At 37.8% G+C, this 17034-nt stretch overlaps 1 protein-coding gene across 1 annotated transcript in view; it reads left to right on the forward strand.

Annotated features, from left to right (window-relative positions):
* EFCAB5 (EF-hand calcium binding domain 5) overlaps positions 1-17034 on the forward strand; it is a gene marked incomplete at its 3' end in the record, with an annotated part of 62714 nt that overhangs the window by 38553 nt on the left and 7127 nt on the right. Inside the window, exons 10-17 of the mRNA XM_084862347.1 lie at positions 1654-1865; positions 3009-3165; positions 7651-7940; positions 10349-10518; positions 11216-11444; positions 13439-13591; positions 14372-14472; positions 16599-16852. Of these exons, the coding sequence (XP_084718473.1) occupies positions 1654-1865; positions 3009-3165; positions 7651-7940; positions 10349-10518; positions 11216-11444; positions 13439-13591; positions 14372-14472; positions 16599-16852 (1566 nt within the window). The remainder of the gene's footprint in view (positions 1-1653; positions 1866-3008; positions 3166-7650; positions 7941-10348; positions 10519-11215; positions 11445-13438; positions 13592-14371; positions 14473-16598; positions 16853-17034) is intronic.

Here is a 17034-nt window from a genome sequence, read left to right on the forward strand (position 1 = left end):
GAGTGTCGACCTATGAACCAGGAGGTCACAGTTCGTTCCTGATCAGGGCATATCCTGGGTTACGGGGTTGATCCTCAGTGTGGGGCATATAGGATCAATGATTCTCTCTCATCATTGATGTTTCTATCTCTCCTTCCTTCTTTTCTGAAACCAATAAAAATATATATTTTTAAAAATAAATATTTATAAGATGAATGTTTTAGTGGTAGTAGGCATGTGCTATTGATGAATGTTCCTTTGCTTAAAAACATATGCATTAGTATACAGTTTTTTAAATAATTAAATGGCCCAACAGCTGTTTTTAAGCTATGATCCAGGTATACAAAAGGAATAAGATATTAGATATTACTACTCAATAGAAATAATTTCAGCTATTACTCTCCCTGTTAGTTTCATATCCAAACATGTGAAACAGGTGAGACTATAGATTGTTTTTGAAGACCTACGTATAAAGGAAGATCTACTCAACAGAGAGAGCAAAGAGTAGCTTTTACTTAACAGTGAGTGTTCCTACAAGTACTAATATTTTATGCTATTTTATCACTTTTAACTTTAATTAGATCAGCATTATTTTCTTTCTTTTTTTTATCTTTATTGTTGACAGCATTACAGATGCCCCCTTTACTCCCCACCACACCCTAGACCTTCACCAACCTATTGTCTGTATTCATGAAAACAACAACTATGGGAACTTAAGACAGTCACTGGAAGCTGAAAGATTATTTTATTCCTATCTGCAATTTTAAAAATTTTAAGTCTGGGTCAAGTAATAAACTTCTTATCCTCAAAATATTTTGGTGAAAATGTATAGCATCAGTCAAGCTCTTATAGCCTGCTAGTTCATGTTCTTCTCCTTGACTTCTGTATTTCCATTTTGCTCTACTATTTGGAAAATAAACTGCATGAGTATTTTTAAGCTATGTCAAATCTCTTATAGAAATCACAAGGGCAGGAATGATTAACTCAATGAATAAATCAAACGTAAGTCACTGGGTTGAATTTTATGAAACATGCCTCATGTTAGAACATTGAGCTTCATGATAAATATAGTAAAGACTCATTGGGGAAGGGGTTGTAATGGTGGTATTTACAGACTTATTTAACTGGCATGGCCAGGTTGCAGCTGGCTTCAGGCACAATTAAGTCCAAGGCCCCAACAACAGCAGCAGGGCACTGTCTTTCTGCCTCTCAGCCCTGTTCTCTGTGTGCCACTTTCAGTTTAAGGTTGTTTTTTCCATACTGTGACAAAGATGCCCATGAGGGTATTTCTAAGCCTAGAGCCTATCAGTTCAGGAATCAAGAGTACAAAAGGAGGGGTTCTTCCCCCAATTGTTTCCCCAAAAGTTCTGGGTTCAAATTCTCATTGGTCTATAGTGTATTACATTGCTGTTATAAATAGATCATTGGCCAGACCTATGTCACATGGCAATCTTTGGGGCATGGATGGGGGAGGTTAAGTACTACTTGACTTACCTAAACAGATAATGGGTAAGAGATGTTTTGTCAAATAAAAAAGAAATGATGCTGAACTCATGAAGGAGGCTCGGATTTCTGACAGGAAAACAGTAGCTACTGTCCATTATAATAAATACTCGTGTATTTTTTAATCTTTGAGAAAATGGTCCGTTTTACTGTATGTTTCCTGCTTTATAGACCTACATTCAATTATCAGGAATATTCAGTCTTACAAAGTGAAAGGAAGGAGTGCCTTCAATGGAGTTTCCCTTAATCTGCTCCAGTTTGTGCAACTCCTGGAGACATTTGTTGGTGAAGATGTCCCTTTGAGTACCAGTGAGACCCTCACCTCTTTTTTCAAGTGGGGCTATGCTGAAACAAAAGAAGAGAAAATTAGTGACTTGGAAGAGGTGAGTAATATTGTTTATCATTGAAACAAGTGAGGTCACTATTATTAAATTTGTCAGCCTCAGTAGTTTCTAGTGTTTCTCTTCTTTAAAAATTTACAACTAAATGTATCACTATTTCAATAAGAGTGGCCACTGAATATTTTATTTAATTGCCAAATAAAATGAGTTCATACTCCAGAGAACTCATTCCCCTAATAATATCATGATTGATGATGGCAGGAGATGGTTTACTGGACAGCTTTTTTTTTTATCACTGAAGTTTGAATAGCAGATTCTATGGAGCAAATATGTGTATGAATAAAGATATCGCATGTGTGTGTATCTGTGGGAGTTCATTTACAAATGCACATACATAGGGTTCAATTATGGCTTGAATATATCATGTGCATTGCATCAGGTAGTACATATTTTGTAAGAACTTACTATTTAGGTGTAGGTAAGTGCACACACATTAGCTGACATAAACAATTTATGTGCTCGTATATGAAATATGTAAATTAGATTTACCAGGCATATTCAGTAATTTCAGCAGCCTTATGAATCTTCTCAACTTAATTCTAAAGGTGATATCCCTTTTGCCTCCTCAACAGCAGTTCCCCCATTTAACCAAAAGGTATATATTCACTTTGTTTCAGCAATTAAATATATCTAGATATTAATTAAATTACTGATGAATTGATATAATTAACCTAGTAAAAAGTATAAAAGGTAATTAATGCCAGGTTAGGTCAATGTTAAATATATTTTTTTTTAATTTTAACAGTAACTTTTTATTGTTTGAACACTGCCATTCATCCCCCTTCACTACAAAACAAATCCCAACGAGAAGCCAGGAAAAGCACCCCATGTGTTCATCATATTCCTGAACAAGCAGTGAAGGAGTGGAAAGAAATGCATTAAAGATTCTTAAGGAGTGTAGTCTTCTTTCTAAATTAATGTGTTTTAATCTGATGCAGAAACAGAGAAATGGTACTTAGAGGATTGAAATTAAATGATTCACTTTCCCACTAATATCATGCCGAGTCCCAAAGTAAAGCTGTTTTTATAAAAAATGCTGCACTTTTTTTGGGAATAAACATAGGATGCCAGCTAGCAGAATAAACAGCAAGTCTTCTGTGCTTTGTTATCTTGCTTGTATCCTAGGCTATACAAAACTCTTTCCAAATTCGACGGGGCCTTCTCCTAGATGCCCTCTTTCAGTTATGGGACAGTGATGGCTCAGGCTTCTTAGATTTGAATGAAGTTGATGAACTCTTGTATACATACAAGGAGGGAATGGAAAAAGAAGCTATGAAGACAGGTAAAAGTATAATAATTTTCTTATTTAAGTTAACAACTTGGCTTCCAGTTTCCTGGTAGTATGACATATATACAGTTAAACACTGGTTGTTCTAAAACCATGAGATACCACCTTCACACTTGCTAGTATGGCGACAAATTGCTCAGCTTTATTATGATATAACTGACTTATAACACTGTGTAAATTTAAGATGTACAACATGTTGGTTTGATACACTTATATATTGAGAAATTATTTCCATAGTAGTATTAGTTAACACCTCCATCACCTCCCATAATTACTATCTTTTTCGTTGTGAGAATGAAACTTGCAAGTGTTTAACACAGTATTGCTAACTATAGTCACTATGCTGCATATTAGATACCCAGCTGCTGGCCAGGGCCTTCCTTTGTTTTGTGCCACCCCCTGGCACATTTAAATACTTAAATAGCATTTAAACATAGGTTTAGGCCTATATTCGCCACTTCCGAGGCAACACCAGTTCTTTTTTTTTCTTTCTTTCTTTTTTTATTTTATTGATTTTTTACAGAGAGGAAGGGAGAGAGATAGAGAGCCAGAAACGTCGATGAGAGAGAAACATCAACCAGCCGCCTCCTGCACATCCCGGTGGGTGGTGTGCCCGCAACCAACATACATGCCCTTGACCGGAATCGAACCTGGGACCCTTCAATCCGCAGACCAACGCTCTACCACTGAGCCAAACCGGCTTCGGCCTTAAATAGCATTTAAAATGGAAATAATTTTAAATTATTTGGACTGATTTTTCGTGCCACCCCCTGGCATACATCACAGCAAGTGGTCAAACTCCTAGTCAGTCAAATTCCCGAGAAGACAATTTGCATATTAGCCTTTTATTATAGAAGATTTTGTACCCTTTCACCAACATCTCTCCATTTTCCCTACCTCCAGCTCCTGGCAACCACCATTATGCAGTCTGTTTTTATGAGTTTGCCTTTTTTCAATTTCACATATAAGTGAGACCGTACAGTATTTGTCTTTCTCTGTCTGACTTATTTCACTTAATATAATGCCTTCACAATCCATCCATGTTGTTGCAAATAGTAACATGGCTGAATAATATTTCATTGTACATACCACATTTTCTTTATCCATTCATCTGTTTCCATGTCTTGACTATTGTGAATAATTATATAGTTAACATGGAAGTACAGATATTTATTTGAGATAGTGATTTTGGATATATACCCGGAAGTGGAATTACTGGATCATATTTTTAGTTTTTTTAGGTACCTCCATCTGTTTTCCACAGTGACTATTCCAATTTACATTATCATCAACAGTGCAAAAGGGTTTCCTTTCCTCCACAACTTTACTAAAACTTGTCTTTTATATGATGGCTGTTTGAACAGAAGTGAGGTGATTTCTCATTGTGGTTTTGATTTGCATTTTCCTGATTATTAGTAATATGGAATATCTTTTTATCACCATTTGGTCATTTTCATGTCTTTGGAAAAATGTCTATTTTGTTCTTTGGCCCATATTTAATCATATTATTTTTTGCTATTGAGTTGTATAAATTCCTTATTTTTTTATATTAACCCCTTATTAGATATATGATTTTAAAGTATTTTCTCCTATTCTATAGGTTGTTTTTTTCTTTTATTGTTTCTTTTGCTGTACAGAAGCTTTTTAGTTGGATGTTGTCTCAGTTATTTTTGCTTTTGTTTCTTGCATAGTATGGCATTTAAAGTGGAAATAATTAAATTTTAATTGGAAATAACAATTTTGTTGGAAAGGATGTGGAAGATTGGAACATTTGTGCCTTGCTGGTGAGAATGTAAGAAGTGTCAGAGCAATCAGGAGTGGAATATGCTGTAGAGTCTTTTGCCCAAGACCTTAGCTCTAATGGTTAGATTCCTTCTGGGTACCTGAGTACACTCAGTCTTGGGGTTAAAAGAATCCAAACCATTCCACAGTTCTGCTTATTTTCTCTTCTTGTCTTATCTCTCTGCCTTGACAAGGTCTGATTCGCTTCACAAATCTGGCTGGCTTGCAAGTTTCTCCTGAATTTACAAACTCAACTTATTCTTCTAAATGACTTTCCTCTCCTATACTATATTTTTCTCTTCTGATAAATTCTTCCCAATCAAAAGCTACTAAAATTCTTATTCCAGTATACTTCCACCCTTCATTTGATTAGATCCTAGTAGAAATGGTTATACTCTTCCCTGGGTTTAAGGGTCTTGTCTAGTGACTTTGGCATACCAGATTTCTAACTCTTAAAGTATACAGTGCACAGCAGAAGGAATGATTAGGATTAACATTCTTCTGCCCTAGGTTTATCCATTGTCATGTGTTTTTAATTAACTATGTCTTTTGCAAACTTTACATTACACTACACTACTTTCTTAAACTACATCCAAAAAAGATTTACTTAATGAAGTTTTTAAAGGTGCAATGAGGTGGTTTTATAATATGGAAAAATTTCATAACACAGAGCCATGTTCTATAGAGGAAAGGACATTACACATGGTCAGGAGTGCTAGGTTCCAATACTGGATCTTTCACTAAATGGTCATGTGTGCAAGGGCAAATTATTGAATTTCTGTAGGTCAAGGTGTCCTCATTCGTAAAATGAAGCAGTTAGACACAATGAATTCTGGAATTTAAGGAACCTGAAGATAGATAATGTTATAAGGATGTTCCAATATATATATGATTGAAGGACAGCAGTAGGGATAGGTAGAAAGCATAAAATGAAATGGGTTAAGCCCAGCAAATAAAAATGAAGAAAGTAATGAGGAGGCAGAATCTGCTGCCAGAAGAAAATGTCTGTAAGCAGGAAGAACAAATTATTCTCTCCAAGGGTAGACTCATACAAAAATACATCTTGGTAGCCACCAGGCCTGTGGAGATAACTGCTGAACTGATGGTCATATGGAAGCTGAAAGACAGATTTTGTGTCTTAAAAAAGGAAAAACATTTAAATTCAAACATTAGCTAATAACAGATTGGAAAACCTTTAGACAGAACTTTTTTGTTTGTTTGTTGTTTTTTCTCTGCCCTTCTTATGCATTTCTGTGTCCAAGATTAAAAATTGGGGTTTAAATAGGATAATGTTACAGAATTAGAAATTCCTAGAAATGTTTCTGCTGGTGTCCTCAAAATGGAAGTTTTCTATATGAAAAGGGCAAATTGAAACTTTTACACTGTAATTTTCCATTTTATTCCCATCTAATATAGCCTAATCTTTTGAGCAGAAATATAATATATAAAAAAAAATCTATAGAACATGTGACCTGTCTACACTGTAGAATTTAAGATAAAAATTTATCTTCTTCCATTACTTCCCATGGAATAGCTATTGACATTTGTTGGATGTATTCTTAAATGATAAAATTTGCTTTATTATATACACTGAGTGGTCAGATCATTATGATCTCTCAACACATAATAATCTGGCCACTCAGTGTGTGTATATATATTAGAGGCCCAGTGCATGAATTCATGAATGGGTCTGGCCAGCCTGGCCAGGGGGAGGGGACATGGGTGGTTGGCCGGCCTGCCTACTAGTTGAACTCCTGATCAAGGGGACAATTTGCATATTAGCCTTTTATTATATAGGATATACACTGAGTGGCCAGATTATTATGTGTTCAGAGATCATAGTAATCTGGACATTCAGTGTTCGTTGCTATTTAAGTAGGGCATTTAACTCAATAACACTATTGGGAAAAGAAAAGGAAGGAAAAGATAAAGTGAAAGCAAAATCTCAGAATACTGGTGCAGTGATGTGGATAGGCAGGGAGTGAAACAATGGCAAGGGCATAAAAGAAGATGTAAGTTATTGGTAATGTTTAGGTTAGGTGGTAGATTGTGATTGTATGCTAAAAAAAAAAAACCACAAAAGATAGATGTGGGTGCAGAAGTGTGCTAGGCAAGTCGAGGATCATGAATAGAATGGGGATATTGAAATAAATAATTCCTATACGGTATTATGGGAAAATATTCGTAGAAAATGGACTGGATCCAAATATACCTTGAACCAATAAATTGCATAATTCAAGTTGTGTTTTAATTTAATTTCACAAATATGTATTGAGCCTTACCATTGATAATCCACTTGTAAAGTGATTAATACTGGTTTAGTATTATGGAAGCAGGAAAGGTGAGGAAGATACATTGTCAATGACTAACAGGAGAGAGTTAAGCAGTCTATTGGAAATGGATGGTAAAATGTAGGGTGGAATGAAAGTTGACCCTGGAATTTCACCTGACTAGGTGGTAGGATTAAATAAATAAAACAAAAACAGGAAAGATGACATAGAGCTCATCTTGAGTTTATCATAGGAATTCACTGTAACATGTTGTGTTGGCTTGCCTTTAATATACCTGATTTTCCATTGGGGGGGAGGGGTGACATTTGTCAAGAGACTTCAGTTTGCTGTAAGAGGAGAATGAAAATTTCTTCCACAGGTAAATGAGCTTTTGGTTAGTCCTTGGTTTTGTGTTTATATCTTTCAGCTAAATTTCATATCGAATTTCCAAAGCCACACCCTGGTCAGGAAGTGAGGTTGTCTTCAAAACAATTTCAGAAATACATAGAATTGGTTGTATCTGAACTCAGGGGCAATGAAGATCAGGTTCTGGAAAGCCTTGTGGAGTTTCTGATGACCAGCTTAGAAAGAAGCCATTTTGAGGTTCTGAGGAACAGTGCGAGACGGAAGTGGCTGCACCATATCCAACATGCTGCAGAAAAAAGTGGAGTATCGTTGGAGCCCGTGTACACTGCGACCTTCAGGGCCCTCACACAGGTATGTTTTCTAAAATGACACATACAAAGAAAAACTTCCTCACAGTAGGTGATATTCAATGGATGTAAAGTAGGAGCACACTAAATTCTCTTAAAATTTTCTGGGTATTGCAATAGATTTTCCCCCCCTCCTCTCTCTCTTTTTAATACATTACAATGACCTAAAGCCTAGGGAAGATGCAATTGGAATGACTGCAGGTTGGCAAGGCAGATTCAGAGAAGAAACGTACAAAAGACAGAATTATGTCTTAGGATTTCTAATTTCATTTGTGCTGAGACTCAAAAAAACCTAGAACAGAAAATGGACTGATATAAAAAAAAAATACCAATAGGGAGATTGGAAGGAGATGATATTATATCTCTCTCACATGATGTTTTGAGAATCAGTTCAAAAAAGAGCTATTTAAAACATAAAGTTATTATAAAGTGGAATCCAACACCACACAATCTATACTATAATAAAAGCCTAGGTAGTCCTCGTGCCCTCATACGACACCCTCACATCATCACAAGATGGCCGCCACAAGATGGCAGGCAGAGGAGGACAGTTGGGCGTGATCAGGTTGGCAGGGGAGTGGTTAGGGGCAATCAGGCAGGCAGGTGAGCAGTTAGGAGCCAGCAGTCCCAGATTGTGAGAGGGATGTCCAACTGCCCATTTCTGCCCAATCCCACAGGGATCTCCAGGAGTGGGCCTAAACCAGCAGTCAGACACCCCTCAAGGGATCCCAGATTGGAGAGGGTGCAGGCTGGGCTGAGGAACACCACCACTGTGCATGAATTTCAGGCACAAAGCCTCTAGTTTTCATAACACTGCCTAGAAACAAGCTGAGACTATTACAAAATCATGTCACTTAAAACACATGACCATCATGGACCACGTCCACAACTTTGCCACCTCAAAACTTCCAGCTTGCTGCTCCTCCCAAATAGAAATAATAACATGGCTATCTTCTACATATATCACAGATTTCTTTGATCCAGGGAACTTTGTCATTTGACTCAGCTAAACAGCAACACTTGATTATTGGAATTATGTCCTGAATGGCTGAAGTTTCTAATGTAGTTTGAAATGGTGTGACTAGGAACAGGAGACCAATTAAAAAAAAAAAAAGAGCTATTACTCCAACTTGCTTCAAAGATCTATAGTATCACAAGAGAAACAGCACTATATTTTTGTGACTCTATAGATTTTTATGTAGAAAAGGAGAAATAAAGGCAGAAAAAAAGGCATGAAAAGCAAACCTAAATATATAGAAAGATGAGACAAATATCAAGAAAGTATCTCTCATGTCCCCCAACTTATGGATGTGTTCAGTATATGTATTAACACATCATATTCTTGGTAACATAATAAATTTTAGATATAGAGAATTTTCAGTTATTTCAATAGAAATAGTAATTGCATAAAGTCTTCAATCTGAGGCCCCCAAAAAATCATTTCCTAAAATGACATAAATCAAATGTCATAGCCAATCTTTGTTAATAATTACTTCAGAACATTTTTCCACATTCACATAATAGTAGATTAAGGTTAAGAAATATGAGTAAAATGAAGCCATTTTCTTGTCGCAGCTCTCTAAAATTAACTGAAGCTCAAACAATCTGACTATAGCTCAAAGGGATATAAGTTTTTTCAAATATGTATATTGGTTAGAGAGAGAGAGAGAGAGAGAGAGAGAGAGAGAGAGAGAGAAAGGGAGAGAGAAAGAAAAGAAAACTTTTTTGTTGTTCCACTTATTTATTCACTGGCTGATTCTTGCATGTGCACTGACCAGGGGTTGAATCCACAACCTTAGCATATCAGGACAACGCTCTAACCCAAGCATGTCAAATTCGCTTGCAGCCCACAGACCATGAGTTTGACATTCTTGCCTGAGCTACCTGGCCAGGGCCAAAGGGATCCAAGTAGAGGGGGGGGGAAATATATATATTTATATATAATTTTTTTTTTACTTCAGAGAGAAGGAGGAAGGGAGAGGGAGAAAAGCAATGAGAGAGAAAATCATTGATCGGCTGCCCTCTGCATATCCCACAGTGAGGATAGAGCCTGCAACCCCAGCATGTGCCCTGACTCATATGTCAATACTCAACCACTGAGTCATGCCAGCCAGGTGGGCTCCAAGTTTTAAACCTCTACATTTGAATGGGCTTTGATATTTATTTATTTATTTTTAGTAAACCAGTCTAATTGGCATAAAGTCAATCCATTACACTCACTAAAACTCAGGTTTGAGGGACAGCTATGGAGCCAGTGTACACTTTTCTTCATTGCCCATAAATAGTAATATCTTCATTATTTATTCATGAAAGTGAAATTATTGGGTCAAAGGCACAAACTGGCTAATGAAGGAAGATGTGATTAAGAGAATAGCTATTGGCAAATACATGATCAGCAACATTTTGCCATAGGATGCTCAAGTCCATGGAAATAAGAAGATCAGTGCTCACATTTCCCTCTTAGAAGAAAACCGACTACTGCCTAACAGAGGGGCTGTTCTGTTAAGGAATGTAGCTTGTACTTTAGATGATGCTCCATTTGTACTGAACAAAGTGCTCTACAGGGACATGAAGGGAATCAGGTAAGAATTTCTTGGGAAAGTTGATTTTACCTTCCTTTTAAAAAAATACGTTTTGATTTTTAGAGAGAGGAAGGGAGATGTATAGAGAGAGAAACATTGACGCGAGAGGAACATCATTATCCATCGGCTGCCTCCTGCATGCCCCCTACTGAGGATCGAGCCCACACCTCAGGTATGTGCCCTGACCAAGAATCCAAACAGGGACCTCTTGGTTCCTGGGTTGATGCTCATCTGCTGAGCCACATGAGCCAAGTGATTTCACCCTTCTTTTAAAAAAAATAATAATTTCCTTTCTCAAATAAGTTAGCATTGAAATCCTAGAGAGAAATGCCTCAGGTCACCAAAGCTTCTAAAGTCGAGATGATTCGTTTCCAGTCTCAGGTGATTTCACTTGATTGTTTCTAGAGTTTACCTTAGGTATTGATTGGCCATGTAGGGATTCTGCTTTACAATATCAGCCCAATTATTTCTGCCTTATCTTTAAAGTATGTCTCCCATGTCCTGGTTATGTATGTTTTCTCTGTTACGATCTAATCTTTCTTTCAAGTCAGACTCTCCAGACTGGTAATTTTATGAGTCCACTTCTCTGACATGTAATGCCAATGATTATGAACGGAGAGTTGATCTAGTTTCTTACATGGTTTAACCTAAAGCTCCTCCTGTGCCTTTCTTCCATGCTCACATTCCCATCTCTCAGCTTTACAGTAATAGATAAAGGGAAGCCAGTACATGTCCCTCAAGTTCAGCACCACGGGAACATTTTCTTCTGGAACAATTCCCGCAAGGAGAATGATCAAAATGGATCATTCCTGGCTCTGCCTCTTCAGAATGCATATATGAGGATCTTTGGGGTCCTGGCTGTTGACACACTAAGAGATCCCCAGAAAATAAACATCTTCTTGCCTCATGAGATCAAATTCTATCAGGTAAGTCAGAGAAGAATTCGTCCTTAGCAATGGTAGGATGGCTTCTCCTTTTATACATAAAGAAGAAAAAGCAAAACCTGAAACTAGATGCGGGTAGAGCTATATATGTAGAGTGGGTTGTCATATGGTTCCAGTTCCCTGTGTGTATGTGTCAGTATTTTGAGAGGTTCTGCATTACACATGGAAGAACTGTCAGCTTCAGTTGCACAACTATGCCTCAGAATCTCCGGGAAGATTATTAATGTGTCCCTTGCATTGATCATAGACACAGAACCAAAATCCAACTATTAGGCCACTAAGACCCACATAGTCGGACTGAACTTTTAGAAAGAAGATTTATTTTTTTATTAGTAGAGGTACCTATAAATCCTTTGCTCTTCAACAAATGGTACTTAATATGATATGTGACCCCATAGCTCCTGATATCAGTGTTATAATGTTTGAGGATAAAGAATGAAGAAAAATGCTTAAGTTTTAGGCACTTTTAAAACTATACAATAACTGGATCATTTCTACAAACATTTAAATTTAATTTTATGAATGGAAATTGCAATGGAGGAAGATTGAAAGCCTTTATGGAGGCAATGGGCACACTATAAAACCTTTATAGTGGCAATCAGGAACTTGCTCTGCCCTTATCATTTGTTTCCCTGTAAGCCTCTGGGAAACAAATTTACCATTTGTTTAAAATTTACCATTTTATTTACCATTATTTTAAAATTTCTCTTCTCACTTACTGGGTAACTGGAAAGTGGTAGAATCTTTTTTCTCTGGACATCTTTTAAATAATAAGATTCATTCTCATCTGACATAATGATATGAAGATATTTAGAAGCAAAATGGAGGAGTATGGAGTTATCAGGAGGTGAAATAATACACAGCCTTGTTAGAGAACATCTCAAAATCAATTATAAATAGATTTTCTAGTCCTTGGAGGTAAAGCCTCCTGTATTATTATCTTAGGTGCCTTGGGATCTAAAATAAAGTACATATATACATATTTAAACCTATTTTTATCAATTTCAGAGAGGAGGAGGAGGGAGGGAAAGATTGAAACATCTATGATAAGAGAGAATAATTGATTAGCTGCCTCCTGCATGCCCCACACTAGAGATTGAGCCCACAACCCAGGCATGTGCCCTGACTGGGAATCAAACTGTGACCTCCTGGTTCATAGGTCAACGCTCAACCATTGAACTATGCCAGCCAGGCATATATATTTTTTATATGTTTTTATTTATTTCAGAAAGAGAAAGGGAAAGGGAGAGAGAGAAAGAAACATCAATGATGAGAGAGACTCCAGCCTGAAACCCAAGCATGTGCCCTGACTGGGAATCATCCATGACCTCCTAGTTCATGGGTTGACGCTCAACCACTGAGCCACACCATCTGGGCTACATATATTTTTGAAGACTTTGTGGTTCCTAGAGTTTCTTGACAACAAGACCACAGACGAGTATTAAGGACTTCCCATTGCTTCTCTATGGAACAGTATCATTTTGTGCCCATAAGAAGATTGTGCATGTTGCAAGCTTTCGAACTCAGAACATCCTGTTCTGCTGAGCTGATGACAGTAGCCATGTAAAGATACAGACATTAATATTGTATCAGATCAGGGCACTCCTATCCATCTGCTCAAGGCTAGCATTCATCTTAGCTTTTAAACATTTTTTTCTCATTTCAAATTTTATTTTGTTTTTCTGATGCTATTTTCTGATTGCACATATCACAAATTTCACTGGATGATTATCAGTAAACATATAAGTTATGTGGATCTTATGGTAGATTTCTTTTTACACCTCTGATTTCTTAATGATCCTTTTTTTTTTTTTCTTTTCTTTTTCTTTTTCACAGTAGAAGCTAGAGACTACCTTTTGAGAAGTAATTTGGAGGAAACAGATTACCATTAGTGAAAAAGATAATCCAATGGATACATTTCTAATTATTTTTCTATTTTAAAAAGAAAAGGCAATTAAACTATTCTGTCTCTACAGGGTGTTGCCAATGTCTTTAGCACTGCCTATCACTACGTGCACAGCCGGGAGCACATCCTGCACGCTGTGATCACTGGCATTAGCTGGCTCTACAACATCGTGCCCAACATTGACTCCATCACTACATACTTCATTGAGCCGAGCCCAGAACAGGTAGGCCAGGCTGGGCAGGGTTAGACCTTCTCAGGGTAACAGAGTTTCTTGCTGATGTTTTAAAACTATCAATAGTATAATTAGTTAGCTATTAGGCTAACCGGGGACATAGTTCCCATGACACAAACTCAAACTGTCCACAATTGAGTGGCAGGAATCATCTCATACTGCCTTAGGCAAAAAGAGGAATTTGTTGACTCGTGTGACAGAAATGAAGAAAGGACAGACATCAGGTTGGCTGCTAGGATGACCAGATCCAGGGATTCAATGCCATCATGGCTCCCTCATGTTCTTTCTCTCCCCAGTTCTCATGTTGCTTCCCTCTGTACCTTGACTTTGTACTTCCAGCTAAAGATGGGGTTTTCCACAAGGCAAAGCCAACTGCTTAGTAGCTTGAAAATAATCTTTCCTTTCTATTCCAATTTAGAAAACCCAAGGAAAAAAACAACAACTCATTTTAACATATCCTGAAACGTGCCTGGGGTAGGGGCTTTTCTACAGTGCACTTTTCGGAAAAATAATATAAACACAGCATTTTATCACAATTATTTTAAAAATATGCTTTTGCATTTAAATAAGTCTCATATTTTGACATCTCTCTCTTGTGGAACACCTCATTCCTTAATGGTACTGAGTAAGTAAAATGTCACTGTACTTAAAACTAGAAATCATCTAAACTTTTCTAACTTTTTCCTACTTATCTGTCCCCAAAAGCTTTAATGAAAATATGAAGTCTAATTGTTCTTCTCCATAATGAAGTATCTTCTTCCTTTCAAGGGTTCAGACTATGTTTTACGCAACATGATGGTCACAGGGCCCCAAGGTCTTACAGAAATCCACAAAAATCCCCCTATCATCTTCAGGAAGTCATGCGTCTTCAGGTATGAGAGGCATCTTCATGTCTGGTTTTGTTTGCTTGCCAGAGTATGTAGCCGGGTGTGATAGATCTGAAGACACAGTTTTTGCCTCTTATTAGTATACAATGACTCTCATTATGATTGGATTTTAGAGATAGTTTCCTGACTGCATGGGTCATATTAACTCCTTTCCCCCTCAAGTCCTTTTTAAAACAAATTTCAGTAGGAACAAGTATAAATATATATATTTTAAATATATTTTATTGATTTTTTACAGAGAAGAAGGGAGACGGATAGATAGCTAGAAACTTCGATGAGAGAGAAACATTGACCAGCTGCCTCTTGCACACCCCCTACTGGGGATGTGCTCACAACCAATGTACATGCCCTTGACTGAAATCAAACCTGGGACCTTTCAGTCCGCAGACCGACGCTCTATCCACTGAGCCAAACTGATTTCAGCGAACAAGTATATTTTATTTAAAGAAGACAAGGTGGGGCAAAAGAGGACAGAAGTCAAAGAATGTAATTTTCAATAAGTAGCCAGTTCTAGGTTACTACAACTGCTTCTCACCTGTGGAATCCAGGAACTCTATTAAACTGTGGACAGATGCAAAACATCTTTACTGAGAACACTCCAATTGCCAGAGGGGCGGACTGCTTCTTCTTTTTTTAAAATATATTTTATTGATTTTTCACAGAGAGGAAGGGAGAGGGATAGAGAGCTAGAAACATCGATGAGAGAGATACATCGACCAGCTGCCTCCTGCACAACCCCCACCGGGGATGTGCCCGCAACCAAGGTACATGCCCTTGACCGGAATCGAACCCGGGACCTTTCAGTCCGCAGACCAATGCTCTATCCACTGAGCCAAACCAGTTTCGGCTGGACTGCTTCTTAAGGAGGGTCAGTGCAGCCAATAACCTATTTGAGCCCAAAGGCTAAGTTGATATTTAAGTATCTTATTTAATTAAATTTTAGTACCAGAATGTTAATTACGTTAAAAACTCTTTTCCACATAATTATTCCTTGTGGTGTTCAAGAGTTCTATGGGAGTCTTTGTAATACCCAGACTCATTTAATGATGCATGATGCATCATTACTATGGTTATAAAGTCACACAGTGGTGGGAGTAGCAAAAGAAAGACAGAATCTTACCTGTCATTATAGGATTGATATTATAAACTGTAAATGTGCTTTTTGAAGCAGTGCAAAACACCGACATTTTTACAAATAATCTCAAAAGAAAGACATCCCAGTGTAGATGGGGAAAGAGGAAAAGAGATAGAAAGAGATGTGTCTGTACCTCGCTATGCCACTGCATTTCTGTGGAAACCTCAGGTCTCTCACTGAAGCAGATGCTGTTGATGCCCAGCTCAGATCCCCCGGGTACCTTTTGCAGGCTGCTGCAAGTGCTGCTGCCAATGCCTCACACTGTTAGCTTTCTCTGGAGGAGTGCCCTTCAGAAATGGGAGCTTCTCACCAGGAGGTGCCTACTAGTTATGTGAACACTATTTCCTCCTACAGAGCAACGTAGAGCCAACTGCTGACAAAAGACCTCTTCCTTGCACCCAGGTGGGACAGACTTTGACAGTTTGCTTCCCAGAGCTCCCCTGGGGATCCGGCTGAGGTTAGACTTTACCTGTAATCATATTCTTATGTAGATTTCCTCCCTTCCCTCTCCTCCTTTCCTTAGGCCCTCACAGGTTTCTCCTGAGAGCATTCCCTTCATAAATCACTTCCCTGTCTCAGGTGCTGCTTCTAGAGAACCTAACACTCATCATTCCTTCATGCATTCCTCCAATACTTATTGGACAACATGTAAACAAACAAAAAAGTGAATACCATTCAGAGAAGTATAAGTACAGTCAAGACAATAAAGCAGATAACAGGATGGAGCATGACTCAGGTGCTACTACTTTAGACTACATGGGTAGGGAAGGCTTCCTTAAGAGGAGATGAGTGAGTGTGCTGAGGGAGAGCTCTGTGAAATCCAGAGATGAAGTGGTCTAGGCATATGAAATAGTAACAAGAGCTGGTGGGGTGAAGAGTAGTAGGCACAAAAGAAAGTGATTCAATAGGTTTGGGTGGAATGTTATGAACTTTCCTGATTGCTGATACCCCTATGCTTATTTGGTTTTGATTCCAGGGACTTCCTTTTTAAGTGTACAGACAGTTCAGAAGTTCTTTTGGCCTCTTTCTGTGGAGAAAGCCACATAGTAATTCCACTTCGTGAGAGAACAGGAGAGGCCCTGGGGGCTCTCGATATTAACATTGGCAAGAGGAAGATGTTGTTTTATCGAGAATATAAAGATCTACAGAAAATGGTGAAGGTGACCCAAGCTGCCTGCTATGAAATACTGGACGAATTGTCTGGAGAAAAAGAGAAAAATCGTGTCTTAGGTATTGTGAATGTGGTGACAGTCTAAATTTATGGGTTTAATTAGTTTTTGGTAAATCACAGGCAATGCAATGAAGGATTTTTTTCTAAAATGAGTTGTTGCAATATACAGATTTTCCTCATGAAAGAAATCCCCTCATGCAGTCTTGGACTGATGAGTATGAGCTATAAATTAGAGTAAAGG

Source organism: Pipistrellus hanaki (genome assembly GCF_964339955.1).
Source record: "Pipistrellus hanaki genome assembly, chromosome: 16".
In the NCBI taxonomy this organism is placed as follows: domain Eukaryota; kingdom Metazoa; phylum Chordata; class Mammalia; order Chiroptera; family Vespertilionidae; genus Pipistrellus; species Pipistrellus hanaki.